Consider the following 18,623-nt stretch of genomic DNA (forward strand, 5'->3'; position numbering starts at 1 on the left):
ACTGTAGGAATTACATGATCGTGTGAGTATTATGCCTTCCGTACCAAACTACTACCCCGGTATTGCCATGTTACTACCAAGCTGTAATGCTATGATGAATATTGTCACGGTGGACGTGTAACAGAACTCCACCAGCACTAGACCCAGCAGGACCCTTGATGATGAACAAGCAGCCCTAGTCAAAAAGTGTAGCGGCCACTCTGACTCACTTGGCCGCACAGAGGCCGACAGACCTCCGCTGTGTATGCGGGTACAACTCCTCTCATATGAGCAGAACTTTGAACCGAAGCAACTGAGGGATTATTACTGGAAACAATCGGGCGGCACAGACTTCAGAATATCTGAAGACATGGACTCCAAACGCCAGAGTGGTAAGTAAATATCCATGTATCGCACGGTAACTGTAAATACTTTATGATAAAGCCTCCATAGGTTGGTGGGCACCAGTGTAAATGCAAGAGCTCCTCCACAACGAGGCACATTCATAAACCCTAACAGAAACAACTGGCTACATTAAATAACATTATCAAACGTATCAGATACGATATGCAGTTGTTTTCCAAACAAAGCAATGTTACGGGTGGTTTTAATACATCTGGGTTCTCGTTAAACACACGTGAATGGAAGGCAGCATCTGTCTCAAGTTTCTCTGAGTGAGCGAGCAGAGAGCGCCTCGCGCCTCGCTGCCGGTTGACTGCTGGGAGTGATGTCATACAGCCACGCGCCGGGTGGTGCGCTGTGTGAGTGGATGGAGGAGGTATCCTCAGTAGAGTGATGCAATCTGATACCAACAGAAAGTGCCCTGTTGGAAGCAGCGCTGCTGGTGGGAAGCAGCAGCAACTGAATGGCTGCTCTGTTTTAAAACCCTTCAGGCCACTGTGTTGCAAACAGGAAGCTTCTTTACGGGAGACCAGGTGATGAAGAAGGGGCTTAATTTGAAAGATAATAAGAAAGGGGGTTCGTTTGTCACAGAGGTAACTGGTTAAATAGGCAGTTTGCATTAAACGGAAATGTAGATGGATGTAAATGGCACAGCTCAGTGCAGCTACAGAATTAAATTCTAAGCACCTTATCTTGGAATTTGGGACTCTTATCTTATCTCATCTCATCTCATCTCATCTTATCTCATCTTAACATCTTATAACACATAACTTCCCCAGCTCACTGTATTTTTATTTAGCGTGCAGTCCATCTCTTTTATTATAAGATTAGTGTGAATTTATTGATAATTCATCTTTTGAAGCAGCTAAATGTAAATAAGCCATTCTTTTTGTCTTATGGAGGGTGACAAATAAAAGGGAAAAAAATAACATTGTTGGGCCACTACATGCCACAGTATGGCACTGATCTTAAATATCTCTGGATCTCTAATGGAGGTCTCTTTTCTCACTCATTTGGTGTTTTAGTGATAGTGGTGCTCACAGTGCCTAACAAGCTGATCTAAAATCACAGATAGGTGTTCTTCCAGGTTGAGACCAGGTGATTGTGAAGGCTACAGCACATGATACACATCACTTTTTATTATTAATTAAGTGATTAATTAATCACCTGTGTCTTAAGGATAAGAGTGTTGCTAACTAGTAAAGGCCATTCAAATCAGAAGTGATTCTTTGTAGGATAAAAGTTATGTTACTCTTCCCTGTAAAAGCAGGGAACACCAACAAAGTCACCAGGCGCCCTCGCTGCAGAGTTTGGATTTCTCCTTTAGATTGTCCCCTTTCTATCTGTAAATTTGTCTGTTTGTCGAGGGATGAAACAAAAACTACCAAGCTGACTTTCATGAAAAGTTGCGCAGACTTAGAGCATGGACAAATTTAAGAACCGATTCAGCTTTGTTGTGCATCTGGATCACTTTCTTTTCTTTCCTTAAAAACTGGAAAATGCTGCATTTGCCTTGGCAGAAGTTGGGCTTGCTGCCCTTTTAGTTATTTTATTTACACCTCTGCTTTTCCAGTCTGAAAATGTGTTGTAGGGGAAAACATGGAGCACTCAGACACAAGCGGCAGATCCACAGCCAAATGGTTGGAGCAGCTGTACACTGCAGGAGAAATATTCTCACAGTAAATGTGTGAATAATTGATACTGGAGATTTGGCAAAATATTGCAAGAGCTTCAGTGGCTGGGAAAAATTGGTAGATTCTGAGCTGTGGATAAAGGAGAGATTAAAGAGCTGCAAAGTTTTCTCACAACCCTCTTTTAATTTAAAAAGGTAAACCTACCCCTCACTGAATTTTACACTATTTCTATGTGCATTCTGCCTATAAGTGGTTTATTGCATTTGCACATATGATTTTCCTCAGTTTAATATGTGTCACAAGCCTTGACCTCTGCCATGTTTGCCTTACAATCCCTTTTCCTCTACAATTCATTCCAGCGCGCTACACACCCCCTCGCTCCATTTTCAGAAAACACAACTCCTCTTGATTGGATTTCAAGTTGTGTTTCACACAGAAATATAACCTTCATGAGTGGAAGTGAGTCTGCAGCTCAAAGCCAGAATTAGCTGCGCTTCAAATCAGCTGTGATTACATTTTCTGTAACAGAAACGCAACAGAGCAGCAGGTCTATACATGAGGCCCATGTGGGTCTGGTGTAGGTGGAAGCTAAGCTGATGTGGTGATGATAGCAGCCTCCCCCACCACCAAGTGGAAAAACAGAGAATCATGATATTTTGTCCTCATCATCACCCTGTCACTCCCTGTAAAAGCAATAAAAAATAAAACCTTTGAGTGGGTGCGTGTGTCTGTGTGTGTACGTACGTCTCAGTGTTTGCATTTGTGAAAGACAGTGATGACAGGTAATAACAGTAAAGTGTGGTCTGGTCCAGTCATTTTAAATCGTGTGCACTTGATAGGATTATTGCAGACTTAGTTCAAGAAAAGAAACGCAACTAGCTAATTTCCCGATTTCATGCCTTCACACTAACTCATACTAACTGTGTACTGGCTGCTGCGTTATCTTTACAAACCATTTTCATTCCACTCTGGGCAAATAAAGAATTTCAGTATTTATAAAAGTCGTTTGTGCCCCTCTGTTTCCTGTGTTTCCACACCATTTGCTATCTGCAGAAAATGATAAGATACTAAAAGAATGCGAAAAGATTCGTCTACTGTTTCCCCCAGCTGGTTCTTTTTAAGTATCTTGCTATCTTTGTTGTGGACTTTTTAAAGTGTCTAACTGAATGCTAACCCCAGGCAAGCACTGACACCATCTTTTGTTGTCACGAAAATATGAATTACTGGATGCTGTGTCTCTGAAGTAGACTTTTGTCTTAGTGGGAGCTGCTGGGCCTGCCAAGCCTTGAACTTTGGCCTCTGTCTGAAGAGGATGGGTGTCTGGGGAAGGGACAGAGGGAGACAGGCGAGGGAGAGGAGTTGAAGGAAAAGGATCTCAGAGGAAGGGAAAGAAAGGAGTGGCAGAGAGAATATGCAATCTGGAGGGACCTCAGTGCTGAGGAGTGTGGGGGAGGCAGGAAGAGGACAGTTTCATACGGTTTTTGCATGGAGTATATGTCTTAAATTACCCTTGTTACACATATTAATGTCAATCAGGTAACAGAACCATTGGAAGCAAGAAGCAGTACAGTTCAGTGCATTCATATAGAGTACTTCTGAGTCATGAAGTGTTGCTAAAATTATAACGTGGAGGGATATTTTGAATGGGAGAGGCAAGTGAAGATGGGTAACCTTGGATTTATGTTAATTGGTGTGTTCGAATTGTAATGGATGGGAATGAAAGCCTCAGTTTAGGAGATCCAAAGTGTCTTTCCTGTTTTGACCTGCTGCCCATAGGTATTATGTGGCGAGAAAAGCAGCAGCAGCAGCAGCAGTAAGTAGCAGTTGTTTTGTTCTAAGCTGCAACCAAACACACTAAATCAGTCCAAATGAGAGTCGCATGGCCCGAGTCTCATGACTGATCTTCATCAGGAAGTCTGTCTGTGGAAACACACAGAAAAAGGAACGTGAAGACGCACAAACAAACACATTCCTCTTTGTACTCTTGTGACTGTATGTTTACTCAGACGAGGAAGCGAGAGACGAATTAACAGTGAGCGTTTGTGCTTCCTCTTAGTTAAGTGAATGATTGTGTCTATCAGTGGAAAAAAAAAGAATTTGAAGAAGAAATTTGTGCCGTGGATGTGTGTGTGTGTGTGTATGTGCTTGCATGTGTGTGGTTCTGGGTGGAGTGGGGGTGTGTGGGGCAGTGGGGGATTACAAAGATCCTCTGTGGGTGAGACAGACCACAATCCTGCAGAACAGCTGATTCTCAGCTTCTGAACCTCAGGTCCCTTGAGAGAGAGAGGAAATAGAAGGAGAGAGAAATAAAGATATAGACTCAGACATGAGGGGAGAGAGAGAGAGCCTGTGCACTGATGTCCTTGACTGTGCGTGTCTTTGAGACTGGCAGAAAATAGATCAGAGCACTGGTCTGATTACTCGAGATCTTTGTTGATTGTTTTGTAATTGAAGTTTCCTCAAGTAAAGCAAAATGCATCTGCAAATTGAGCACCCATCAGATAAGAATCTTTCTATTCGGTTGGTTTGGGAAAATCTAGAGTATGGGCAAGAGATGGAAGGAGAGCATGCAGCGAGAGAAGATGTTGGGCAGAAACAGAAACAGCAGGACACAAAATGGGAAAGTGGGAAGAAGTGAAGGAGGAGGTGAGGTGAGGTTCATAATGGAATGGAGAGTCAAGATCAGGAAGGAGGGGAGAGAAGCTCCCGTCGACAGCTAAGACAGGAAACCACAGCTGCACTCGCACGTACACTCACTCAAACATACACGCACGCACACACACAGCTGCTGGAGATACAACCCTGCATGCCCGTGGATTGAGACCGTGCAGCTGCGTTGCACCACGCCCCTCTTACACTGTGTGTTAGTTCCTGTTTTGTTTTCTCCGGGAGTCTCTGACTCCGACAGTACGATTGTTTGCTCTGGTCTTGCCGAGCATTGTGGCCATCTAATTTTGGCCCTTGCAGAGACAATAGAGTATTGTCCGAGTGAGAGGGGGAGGCGGAAGAGGCTTGTGGGAGAGTGAGGGTTTTTTCACTCACTCTATCTGTCTTCACGTTGTGTGAGAGGAAAACAGACTGTTTTGATCTTATTTTTATTTAACCCTTGTTCCACTTTTTTCTGGGAATGGACAATTCATTTATTATTATTTTTTTAGGTGTACTTATGTCATAATAAATTGTAAACATACTAAAGCTTATTGATCTGACTAATCATTGTGAAGCATGTTCTTCTTAGCAAAGCCATAAAATTAAGTGGATCAGATAGTAAAAAGGGACACGAGGTGAAAGAGTCTGCTTTTTCAAGTAATTCCTGAAAAATCCTGTTGCTTTTCCAGCTTTCCAGCTATGAACTTTCTGCTTTGTATTATGAATGAAACTGAACTGTAAATTTGACAATTTTAATGCCAAAAATACAAAATCTAAATGTTTCCACAACCTATAATCTTTCCAGTGTGGAAAAAGCCACATAAAGAGCACAGGCTATTAAAATCTCCCACTGGAAACCAAAGTGACATGAAACTATTTTAGACTTGGTTGCACTTGACCTGTTCAAGTGTATGAATAATACTTCATCAAATAATAGTGGATAATATCAGAGTCCTTTAAGAAGCAGTTCTAATGTCTATGATAATATTCAGTGTTTAATTAAAAGTCAATATCAGAAGAAAAGCTGCTTGCTTCGGGTTCAGACTAATCCTAAGATACGCCTTTCAATCTTCTTATATGAAGAAGTAAACAAGTAAATGAACTAACTTGGGGCTTCAAGCAGTTTGGTAACCATCTCCTGTCCTGTGTGGTAAAGCTATACATTTTCTTCTTCACTTTGGCTCCATTTCCTTTAGGGAAGGAAGCTTCCTCCCCCTCACCTTCTTTTTTCTCCGGCTCCCCCCCCCGCTCCTCCTGCTCCTCCTCTTTGTCGGCTGTGAGCAGGCAGGATGTGTGAGAGTGTGTCAGGGCATTTGGAACAATGTCAAGGTCAACAAAACACACACACGGACACACACGCTTGACCCACACAGGATGTAGGAGTGAAAAAGTAAATTTTTCAAAGAAAGCACAAAATATCAACGTGGAAAGTCGGATTTAACGCTTAGTAGTGACACACAGAGAACTCGCTGTGTGCCCAAAAGGCTTGCTCCGAGCGGGACAAAATCACCAGGGTGACATTAAGGGATGTTAAAAATCTTTTCCCTGTCAGCTGTTGCAGCAGCTGACAGCTGAGTTCCAAACTGACTTCATGCCACTTGTGAACTGACAGTTTTAGTCATATTTGCCTGTATGGCCTTGTGATGATCTGATGACCATGCTGAGCACACAGGATTTTACTTTATTGCTTTTACCTTAAACATTCTTCCCTTAGACAATATTATAGCCTAAAAACTGCATACAGCATTATTACCATGCAGATTGTACGCTGTTATATTTATCTATAAAATCTGACTACAGCAGCTAAAGACATAAAGGCCTAAATGACCTCCAGTTTTCTGCTTCTGAATTCAGATAAATCTGGTTATTGTACTGCTATCCTTAAAATCTTAGAAACATGCTGTCTAACCAGATACTTTCTGTGTATTGCATTACTGTGGCCTTCAGTAACACTGTGAGGCATCCTTGAGTCATTTTTGTCCAGGACATATCCATAAGCACACACATCAGACAAATATGTAAGAATGTTTTCTTTCATGTGCTAAATTCAATGGGAAACACCCTTTCTTAGAGTGATGCTAAAAAAAATAGTTCATACTTTTTTACTTTGTGGCTGGACTCTTGTAATTCATTATTATCAGGCTGTTTTAAAAACTCCCTAAAAAGCCTTCAGTTGTTTCAAAACACTGCAGTGAGAGTACTAACAGTGATTAGTAAGTGAGATCATATTTCTCCCAGATTAGCTTCTCTTCATTGGCTCCCTGTTGAATTTAAACTTTGCCTCACACACAAGGTCTTGAATAATCAGGGCCCGTCATATCTTAAAGACCTCACAGTACCATATGATTATAAACAGAACACTTCGCTCTGAGACTGCAGGCTTATTTGTGGTTATTAAAGTTTCTAAAAGTAGAATGGGAGGCAGAGCTTTCAGCTGTCAGGCTGCTCTTCTGTGGACCCAGCTCCCAGTTTGTATTCAGTAGACAGACACCCTCTCTACTTTTAGGATTAGACTTAAAACTTTCCGTTTTGATAAAGCATACGGTTAGAACGATCCCTCCCTGACTTCCCATGATGCACTGAGTGGTTCTTCTCCACTTATCTCTTCTCACTCCCTATTCATTATATGGCTTTGTAAGTCATTACACTTTGTGTTATCCCTCCCATGGTGTGTGTTTTGTTCTTGTTTCTCTGTGCCCTCCTTTTCTTTTTCCCCTCACCCCATTCTGGCTGCCTATCCCTGAGCCTGGTTCTGCTGCAGGTTTCTTCCTGTTAAAAGAAAGTTTTTCCTTCCCACTGTCACCAAGTGCTTGCTCATAGGGGATCGTCATATTGTTGGGGTTTTCTCTCTAATATTGTGGGATCTTTACATTACAATATTTTGATGAATTGATGCTATATAAATAAAATTTTGGTGAAGTAAATAACCTGGTGGTTCTTGAGATCAGAAGAGTATTACGTGATGTCTGTTTTTTTGTGGTTTCTAGTTGTGATGGAACGACTTGTAAATGAGTTAGGCTCTCTGCTGAAGATGCTGGACCACGAGACGGTCAGTCCTGCTACCGCTGAAAAATGGCATCCATACGCAACATCCTGGACTCACTGCAGCTGTCAGGTACAGAATCTCCAATGTTAGGATGGCAATGTAAATAACCCAGGTCAATATTTCTTACCATGTACAGTTTCTTGTACAGCACAGGTTAATACATTTCACACAGCACAGAAATAATTTACAGTTCTTTACTCAGTCAACTGCACTGAATGACCTTTCCCACTTGTATAAATTTAGGACTTCAAAGAAGGTCCACTCAGTCCTGGCTGGTCCAGCCAGCCATAGTCTAAGCAGTTTAAGGTCTGGCTGCAGATAGACTACATCAATAAAGTGAAAAACTCATTTGTTCAAACTTCCAGTTGTTTTTAAGTCACTCACTATGATTTTGATGTTGCTGTTTGCTTGATGGTTTTGTGATTTCCGCTGACTGTGTAATATATTATCCCTTGAAGATAATAAAGATCTGATCTTTCAGATGGAGCCCAGTAATAATAAAACTGCCCTTTTGTGTTACGTTTATTATTTATTTTATTTCCTGCTCTTCTGTCAGGTGCTACTGGCTTCTCATAGCATGCATAGTTCTACTGTAATATTGGACACCTAGAGACTGAAGCTTCTGTCCTTTGGACATCTGCATTTCGGTTAGGTTTTGGGGAAAAGATTTTAGGTTGAAATATGACTAGCAGAAACATCAGTGCAGTATTTAAAAATGGTGCTTCATTAGAAAAAAGTCATGCATTATAAACAGTTTGATTGCCAGACTTGTCTCATTAGTGCCAAGAAACACCTTCTGCACACCAGCAGGTCAGATAGAACAGCAGCATTTGGTGTGCTGGCATTACAAAAATAGTAAAAGCAGCACTTTATTTGAATACAATGTATATATAAGAATATTCAATGTAGAAGTGTTTTTTTATTTATTCAGGATGAATTCAGCTGAGTTTGATGGCAGCAGTTTAGCCAAAAAAAAAAAAAAAAAAGTCAGAAGTGTCACATCAACAGTACTACAGCATGTCTTTCTTTTTTGTCTTTTTCCAATGGTGCGACCCTACTGTCATCAGCCAACCAGACTGAAACTGCTCAACTTGAGAGAGTGCAGCAGTTGTTGTGCTACAAAATGCAGCCTCTGTGACATGAAATCTTGCTGAGGTCTTTACAGACAAATCCCTTTTTATCTGGAAGAATACAGGATGTCGGGGAGGATAAAAGGATCCGTGTAAGAGGATAATGAAATGCAAAGAGGATAATGAGAACAGCAAAACATCCCGATGGTTTCAGAACACAAATATTAGACTGGACCCAGCCTGGCGTGTCCATACTCATCTTTTTTAAAGAGTTGCTGTGTATTTCGCATCATTTTATCTGTTTTTTTCTGTCAAATCTTTCTGTGACCTTTCACACACATTTTCTTTGTTCTTGCTGTACAAAGATTTTCAATCTCAGTTCTGTACTCCCTGTACATAGGTCATCATAGATCTAATTTTTATTGCAGATGAAATACTATTTATACTTCGTGACACTGTCTTTTTATTCAGTCTCTATAGCCCTTCATAATCCTGACCTAAAAGCTATAGGCTATGTTAACCCTAACTCTGATCCTGTTTTTAATCCATAATTTGTCTTTTCCACAGTGAACGGCTCTGATGTCTACATGAACAGCTGTCTCTATGGCAATGGCACGAGCTTTGTAGAGTCTCTGTTTGAGGATTTTGGTTAGTAGACCTTCAAAATACCTTCGGTTCAGCTCAGTTACAAAAAAAATCCTTTGTATATGTATTTACAATCATTATACCTCAGTTTATAAAAAATTATAAAGTTAATCATGATTAATCCTATCAGGCTGTGATTTGCACATGCTCAGTGCATCTCCAGTGGAGCAGAAAGAGCACAAGGATGAAGAGGAGAAGACTCATCCCAATAAATCTGTAAGTCATTCACAGAAACTACTTACCTACATCAGCCTTCCTTTTACCCCCAGTTCTGGTTCAACAGCTACCTTTGGTTTTCAGACCCCAACTGACACGCCTCCTCCTCCTCCTGTGCCAACTACACCCCTTCCTGATGACTACTATGAAGAGGCTGTTCCTCTAGATCCCGGATCTACTCCTCAGTACTTTACCACCAGTATGAACACATGCATATACAAACGCACATGTGTGTGCGCATTCATATATAATGGTAATCGGATCAGTACCTGTGGTTCTGCTTTCTCACATACTCTATCTGTTCATCTGTAGCATCCAGGAACTCTGTGGAGGACGCCTATTATGAAGATGCTGACAATAACTACCCCACCACCAGAATGAATGGGCCTCCCAAAAGCTCCTGTGAGTCTTAATCTGACCCCTATTGATGCTAGTTTATGTCTAGTAGTAGAGCTAGGATTTTGTGAATCACAATTTGTTTTTGTGGAACTTTTGTAAAACAATAATTGCTTTGGTACTCAGACAATGACTCAGATGCTCTGAGTAGTTCCTACGAGTCTTACGAAGAAGAGGAAGAGGAAGCAAAGGGCCGAGACCAGCCTCAGAGATGGACAGCCGAGGAAAGCCCAGATGGGCCGGTTCGAGACTGCCGCATCTGTGCCTTCCTACTGCGAAAGAAACGCTTTGGCCAGTGGGCTAAGCAGCTTGTTGTTGTCCGAGACAATAAACTGCAGGTAAATAGATGCTGCTGTTTATTAATGTTTATTTTATCATTCAAATCAAAGAATTGTCTTTTTCTGTTGTTATTCAAGGTAAATCCTTATTTATTTATGGTGAATCAGACGGTTGAACATACTTATTTGTAAGCCACAGTTTACAGTTATTTTCCAGCTTATAACAGTAAGAGGCTAGGCTTACATAGATTATCTTTTACTCAAATAATGCATGTTCTTGACTTCTTCCTTCACAGTGTTTTAAAAGCATCAAAGAGAGCTCTCCCAACACAGAGCTCCCACTGAATCTTTGCAACGTCATCTATGTCCCCAAGGAAGGCCGGAAAAAGCGACACGAGTTGCGCTTCTCGTTACCTGGGGGTGAAGCGCTAGTCTTGGCAGTCCAGAGTAAAGAACAGGCCCAGCGATGGCTCAAGGTACCTTTTTTCACCTCATTAGGGGCATGGTGCTGAGACACACGAGCAGACACAAGGCTGTAAATGAATGTTTTCTTTTTCTCTGTCCAGGTGGTCCACGATGTTGGCAGCCAGTGTAGCAACACTGAGGGGCTGGATGGATCAACTTCTCCAATTATACAGAGGAAGCTGGAGCTCGACAAGGTGAGTGTGCTTATCTGCGTATGTCCTTGAATGTCAGACTGTTTGTCCGCAGTGTTCTCTTTGTCGTCTTGCCACAAAGACCAAAATTTCCCATAAAACAGTCTTAATGAGGAGCCCCAATGCCGGTCTAACGCTGTGCTCTTACTGTGTCTTACTATGACAAATGTAATTTGTGGCATACTGAACATATACCCCAGTTTTAACATTTCAGTGTCGCTGACATCACCCTCTTTCAGCCCACGCATGACACAACTATTCCTTTGGCTTCTAGTTTACAAGCAGTGAGTGAGGTGATTATTGCGGTTGCTGAGTTGCCTTGGTTTCAAAGAGCTTCAAGTCCTGAACAAACTGAATGCATGCTGACATGGCAGTTACACCCCACGTTGGCAGAAAGAAATAGTCATACTCCCAGAGGATACATTAATTTTTATTTATTTTTATTTTTAACATGGTTTTGCACAATTTAAATGTTTTGTTATAAAACGGAAAGTCAAATGTGCCAATTTGTGCTATTTCTTGTCTCCTCTCTTCAAATGTTATAAAAGAGAGAAGTAAAAGTGTTTTGTTCCTTTTGTTGCCAGGTGCTACAGTCTGACAGACAGGCTTCAGACTCAGACAGCGGGCCAACAGCAGACAGTCAGGCCACTGCACACGGGTCAGGACGAGACACTACTGACTCACTCAGTACGTGAACCTTCACCAGCAGTTTTTGAGATGTTTTTGTTGCAACCGACTCTTTTTTATTGTGGTTGCTTCATTGAAATAAGCTTCTTGTGTGTACACTCTCAGTAATTATAGCACAAGACATGTTATTGCAGGTTAAATCGGTGGTTATAGTGAGATTTAACGTTAGATTAGTGTCTGTGGGTAATTTCTCAGTGTTACCACAGATATATTGGGACAGTTCAGCATGATTTACACTTTACACGCTCTTTAAAATCACAGCAAAGCATCTTTCTGGTCTCGTTGGCATATTTCACAGTGAAAATAAACATTTAGATAGATGGTTGTTAAAGGGTATTTAGGCACAGTTTCGCAAATGCAGCACACTGTTGATCTGTGGGGAGAGGCATAACACCTTCCTCTCAAGTGTTGTTAGATTAGGAGGTAAAGGATTCATTTCAGTATATTTGTAACACACATCATATACTGCATTGCTCTTCTAGCTTCCCATAAGCTCATTTTATGTTACCTTTTTTTATGAAAAGAGAGGAACACTGTATGAGTAATACTATTCTGACTCATTCATTGATACTTTGTAGTGAATTAAAAAAAGGTAAACTAATAACTGGCAGGGAGATGATTTTTTCCTCCGTTATTCTACATCTTTAACATAGAGAAACAAACATAGTTACAGTTTAAAAGAAATATAAATGACTATGATGCAACTTCTCTGTAGTAAATGATAACTGTATGTCTGTTACAAAATTTAATGGTTGTTGATGGGTTTTGCGTGAATAGTGTTTGACGTATCTTTTTAAACCATAAATATTTAAATAAGGGTTCTTGGTGTTGACTTCCTGGTGTTGTTGATAAAAACCTACAGTGATGGCTACAAGTTGTTGTTGAAAAACTCCTAACTTAGCCTAGACCTTAAAATTCTTCAAATGGGTCCTCAGTTTCTAAGAGTCCCCACTTTCAGGGTCTGGAACTCAGGTCCCCACAAGGCTACAAAAGCAAACACACAATAATCAAACACACACACACACACACAGAATATTTTTGTTTTTCTATCTACAAAATCAGGAAGGGAGATCCAGGGAGATCCTTGGTGTTGGGTCAGAAAATAGGTCAAACACAGTGAAGTTGGGAAACAGTTGTTTCAAATCTGTTTACGGACGAAGGAACTCTGATCCTAAAGAGACATGAGAGAGAGGGAGAAACAGGAAGTGAGGCTCGAGCAGATATGACATCCTTCCTGTCCTCTTCCTGCGATTGTCTCCCACTGACATCATCAGGAAGTAGTGTGAACAGTGCACTGCAGCACCTGGTACATTCAGAGTGAACTTGCAAACTGGCTGTAGGGGTCTGGTTGAATAAATACAAGCCATCTCTGAAATAACAAGATATTATTTCTTCAAAAGCTTCATGAGTCCTGTTTGGGTACAGGGTCTTTTTCAAAAATGTATTTTTCCCAGAATTCAGACCTTTTACTTTATTCCAGTTTTCATCAAGTTTTTGTTACATTGTAACTGATAAAATGTAAAACTTTAGAAAAAATAAGTAATTTTTTTATTTCAAAAACAGCATGATACTATAATGATGAGGCAACATTGTCTTTTTTACTGGCTGGATGTTATAAAGTTCAACTTCAGGATGTGTTTGACTTCAGACAGGGGGAAGCGTGGAGCATTTTCAGAGCTGACCGGGTCGATGAGCCGAGCAGCTGGGAGGAAAATCAATCGGATCATCACCTTTTCCAAGCGGAAACCTCCTTTACCAGGAGAGCCTCCTTTGTCTTCTGGCCAGCACGACAACCCCCGCTCTGGTGAGAAGACCTGATGAATACTTTGTTGAATGGCTGGTTAGTTAGAGAATCATCATAAGTGGCTGATTGATGTTTAGATTGTTTTCTATTAGCATTTGTAATTTGACATCAGTGTCAAAGAGTGTTAAAGGACAAATTAATGCTGATGATGCACAATTCAGAACAGAATAAAAATGCCTTTTAGGAAAAAACGTATAACTGTAGAGATGTAAAGGGTATTGTACATATTCTTCCTATAATACACCAAATATTTGTCCACAAATTCCTTCTCCATGATCAGGAGCTAAACAATTACAATGTGCTGTAATGGGCACAAGTAGATATTGAGTCCCTGAAGTTTTTATTCAATATCAGATGTTATGACATCATCATTTTGCCTAGTCAACACCTAAGAGCAAGCGAAAATGACAAATTTTTAGCATTCATGCAAATATAACACCTTATGAAAACATCATATCATATTAATTTCATGACAATAACATCTAATTTAGATCCAGAAACCGAACTTCACATCTAACAGTGTTGGATACAGTATATGACAATGAATGAAGCAACCTAAACGTATTGATCTGGATTGAATATATTATTACTCTGAATTTTTTCAGGAATCAGTGGAAACAAAAATTTAAGTTTAATGTATCACTTAAAAACGTTGATTTTGATTCTTTTAGACTGAGTTAAGTCTGCCATGTTAAGACACTGTAAATATGCCTGCAGTTCACGTTCTTTTTAACACACTCATCAGGATATCTGAGCGTGTGTCTGAGCGGCTCTTGGAGGGAGCGATGGTGCGTGCTCCGGGGTGGAAGTTTGTACCTGCAGAAGGACCCCGGGGACCAGCGACCCCCAATCATTGTGGTGCCACTCAAGGGGGCAGAGGTGGTGCCAGGCGGGCTTGGTCCTAAACATCCGTTCTCTTTCCGCATCCTACAGGGAGGCAACGAGCTGGCAGCTCTGGAGGTGAAGCAAGAGATCTTGAACCATTTTATCCAGCACAGGAGATTTAATGTATATACAGACTGATTTTATTTGTGCCACTTGGTTACATCAGTGTTGATATAGCTGAGAGGGATCATCAATGTGTGCACAGGCATGCCACGCCTTACATTTTTCTGCTCATGGACTAAAAAAAAAATGTCCGTGTGTCTGTTTGTGCTTGTGTGTCGTTCAGGCCAGCTGCTCTGAGGATCTTGGCCGCTGGCTTGGAGTTTTGTTTGCAGAGACCGGCAGCAGCACTCTCCCTGAAGAGTTGCACTATGATTACATCGATGTGGACACACTTACTGACATACGGCATGCTGCCAGACACTCCTTCTTGTGAGTCAACAGTATGCGTTTTTGTGCATATGTTTACCCAGCAGTCTTTTATTACAGCTTTTATTCTGAAATACTCATTTTTGTATTTATATATCTTCCTCTTCTTTTCCTCCCAGGTGGGCTACAACTGCTAACTCCTCCAGCAGTGCTTCAATAGACTCCAGAACTTACGATGAGGTCTATGAAAGTGTTGCGGTGAGGAAACTTTATTTTTCTTTAATTCTAAGCAGTGATGAGATACAAAAACCTTTATATTGAACACAGCAGACACAGAGATGTTTAAATCTGCTTCTACTCTCTTTCTCTCCTCACTGATCCTCTCCTCTCTCTTACATTCATTCATTGAAATTTATTGCAGATTTTCAGAATGCAAACACCATTTTTTTTATAACTTAGGATTTTAATACCATTCTTTGTTGAGCTTCACTGGAGCCCCAGTGAAACTACTAATACGATTTTGGATAGCAGATTAACAAAATATGTTTTAATTTAAAAAAAAAAATCCGATCTTTAAAAAGCTTATATGTATCAGTCATACAAACATATAGTATTTATTGTATTTTCCTTCCTTTTCCTTAAAGTTCCCCTATTACATTTTGTTAATTAGAATTAATTAAATTATTCTGTTGCAGGAAGTGGATGTGGAGAGCAGAGGAGGCCAGGTGAGACGTCACGCTTCGTTCTCCAGCAGGGACTCTGAGAAAACTGAACAACAGGCTGCCATTAAGAGACATGCCTCCAGTGAGTCTCGGTTAATTTCATAATTCATTAGACTGTTTCCATGAAAGTGATTTTGGTTCAAATGTGGCCTTCATTTCCTTCTTTTTCACATCGTAGATGTGAATCAGTATGGGCGGTATGGGAAGACGCGGGCAGAGGAGGATGCCAGGCGGTACCTGAGAGAGAAAGAGGAGCTGGAGAAGCAGAAGGAGGACCTCAGAAGTGCACTGATTTCCCTACGCAAGGAGAAAAGGCAGTTGAAGGAGGAGGGGAAGAGCGGCACAGGTCAGAGACGAATCACACACACAGCACTTGTTCAGTCGTAGGCTTCATAGCGGTCCTAATTATGAGTGTGTGTGTGGGTGTGTGTGTGTTCAGGTAATAGCGTGGAAAAGCAGTTAGCTGAGCTGGAAACGCTGTGCAAACAGAAGGAGGAGGAACGGGTGGAGCTGGAGCTGAGACTGACAGAGGTCAAAGAAAACCTGAAGAAGTCACTGGCTAGAGGGGCACTGGGTCCACCTACTGACACCAAGATCAACGTCAAGGTAGGTAGCAAACACACATCTGTTTACAGCTGGAACTCAAACTCTCCTTAGAAAACTCTTAATGAATGTACTTTAAAATATATACAAACGCTCTTATAAGAGTTCTTCATGCCTTAATGACTACAGAGAGATCACCAAGAGGCCAGGAATACGTTTAAATGCAGTCCTGAATGACAGTATTTTGTTTAGGATGGAGGTAAAAAGATGGTACTAAAAATACATCAATATCAAAGACTGCTAAAAGTTCATATGAGCTTCAGTGAAGATTTACGGTTGATTTTTGTCCAGAACATGAGCTGAGGGATTTCTTTGAAGCATATGGACAGCTGGGACTGTATTAAGACAAATCCTATTAATCAGTGTGCAGTGTCTGTTATCAGACCAGTCATTTATTTGATTGCCAAATCTCAGTACCGTACCTTCATACATATTATTTTAAATGCACGCTGCTCTCCTATAAGTGGATGCTGTTTTTTATTTACTTAATTTTGTTAGCACTTAAACAACCTGTACATGACCATTCATATTTTCGTTACTGTTGTCACCTTTATAGTTGTTATGGCAACTACACTTACACTAATGACAATTTTATTTTTAATAGTAGAAAGAGAAACAAATACACATATTTAAAATAAATTTACATGCCCGTCTAAACACAGATTAATTAAATAGGTGTCCACAGTAAACTATACTGTTTTGAAGGATTTACACTTATTCATCTGAGGCCCTTTGTTTACCTGTGGATGGTTACCATATGGTCCTTATTTATTTGACTTTTATTTTATTATGATTTATATGTTTGTTTGTTAACATATGATTCTCATTTTAGCCATTTATAATGAGTTTATGTGTTGGGTTTGGTGTTTCACTCTTTCTGTGTTCTTGTTTGCTTGTAATCCATCTGCTTTTGACTGGAAGAACTTTTGGTCTTCTTGTGTTGTTTTTAAAGTAACATCACTGGACTCAAATAAGTGGTTTTTTGGGGGGGGGTTGCCTGTGTGTTCATGCGTAGGCGCAGGGCAGTAAGGTTGAAAAGGTTTACATGGAGACTGTGCCTGTCAACGCGGCATCTGAGCTTCGAAAGCGGCCTCCGTCTCTTTACGCCTCCTCCAAGGGGAATGTGATGCAGAAGGCAAAGGTAGAGTGTGCGTGTGTTTGTGTGTGCGAGGACCAAAAACTGTTTGACTCACATGCTCCCGTTTTATGGTTTCCAGGAGTGGGAGTCAAAGAAGGGGACATAGAGTGATCGTAAACAGATCGACAGATGGACACGAGGACGTTTGAAAGGAAAACGCAAGAAGAGCAAGAAAACTGGCACTGAAGAGAGAAAGGATGGACTCGGAGGCATTGCGCTCTCATTTCATCTAAAGGAAAAGTACAGGCAGCGTGATGCTGCACCAGCTACTGTAAATACGACATGCTCTGCTGATACATCAGTACCGTGTTAATGTGGATCACTATGAACGTGATGTGTACGTGTTGGTGTGAGTTTGCATGCGTGTTTACATTTGCACAGGGCTGCAGAAAGTTAAAAAAAAAAGGAAAGCGTAGCAAAGGGAGAGTGTAGTTCTTCAACACTGTGAGTTCAGAGTTACAGGCAAGACGTTTTAGCTACACCCACTGGTTTGTATTATTTTTATACTTGATACTTGGAAATGAAAAATGAAAAACCCGGTTAAATAAAATTCTTTAGTTATAATCTTAAATTATCATTATTAGTAAGAGAAGTACAGCATCTCATATCGTAATTGTGTATTTATACATTTAATAAAAAATATCGAGTAGACACTGTTCCTAAAAGCAATGAATAAATGTTTGTTGTTGCAATGTGAAACAATTGGTTTTAACCTTTATATGACTCTTATTTTTCACATTTGACTTTTGCACTTTATCTTGTTGTATTTTGTGATTGCATAAATGTGTCCTCAGCCCCTCTCAGCTGAATCGTTTGAAGATAAATGCCTGTGTCTGCTTTACCTGCCCTTCACTGAGAAACAAACACACGCAAATGTTGGAGTAAATAATTTTATAAAGAATATTTGTGTTTGGGACTGTTTATTTTTAGTCATTTCTTTAGACTTTTAAGATTCTTTACCAGAGTTTCTTTTATTTCGGGATTATGCTGCCTCCCATCCACCCCCAAGATGAGTTACCAATAATAGCAACAGAGCTCTGAAATAGAAGCACCATCTAGTGGTCAAATAAAATACCACTTTTTTTTAATGTTCTTGTTTTGCTTCCAAAGGCTAATGTTGAAGTTAGCATAATTAACTTCAACATTAAAATAAGTCAATACTTAGGGTTTTTTCCTCTCTTATAAGAGCACAAGGAGCTCCTTAATGTGAAGATAACTACAGTCAAAGCTACTATGTGAGAGGGCAGTGGTTCAATGCCCAGCTCCTCCAGCTTGCATGTTGTTGAGGCCTCCATGGACAATTTACGGGACCCAATACTGTAGCTGACCTCACTGAGTGTGAGACAGTGAGAAAGTGTTTAAAGGCTTATGGGTTGGAGTAGAACATTAGGTGAGTGTGAATAAAACAGCGTTATAATTTTTCTCTTCGTCTGCTACTTATAAA

The 18,623-nt window shown here is 40.5% G+C and overlaps 1 protein-coding gene across 1 annotated transcript; it reads left to right on the forward strand.

Annotated features, from left to right (window-relative positions):
* The first annotated feature begins 320 nt into the window (after positions 1-320).
* On the forward strand, positions 321-18,100 carry afap1l1b (actin filament associated protein 1-like 1b). The gene is given in 20 exon segments (XM_005452627.4): positions 321-371; positions 7,652-7,741; positions 7,744-7,779; positions 9,348-9,428; positions 9,556-9,641; positions 9,726-9,840; positions 9,954-10,043; positions 10,164-10,375; positions 10,612-10,791; positions 10,882-10,974; positions 11,556-11,658; positions 13,307-13,462; positions 14,208-14,422; positions 14,634-14,779; positions 14,896-14,974; positions 15,412-15,520; positions 15,617-15,784; positions 15,878-16,044; positions 17,057-17,182; positions 17,259-18,100. Coding segments are annotated over 20 exon segments (2,301 nt in total). The 5' UTR covers positions 321-349; the 3' UTR covers positions 17,286-18,100.
* Positions 18,101-18,623: the final 523 nt, after the last annotated feature.

This window comes from Oreochromis niloticus, linkage group LG10, assembly GCF_001858045.2.
Source record: "Oreochromis niloticus isolate F11D_XX linkage group LG10, O_niloticus_UMD_NMBU, whole genome shotgun sequence".
Lineage (NCBI taxonomy): Eukaryota > Metazoa > Chordata > Actinopteri > Cichliformes > Cichlidae > Oreochromis > Oreochromis niloticus.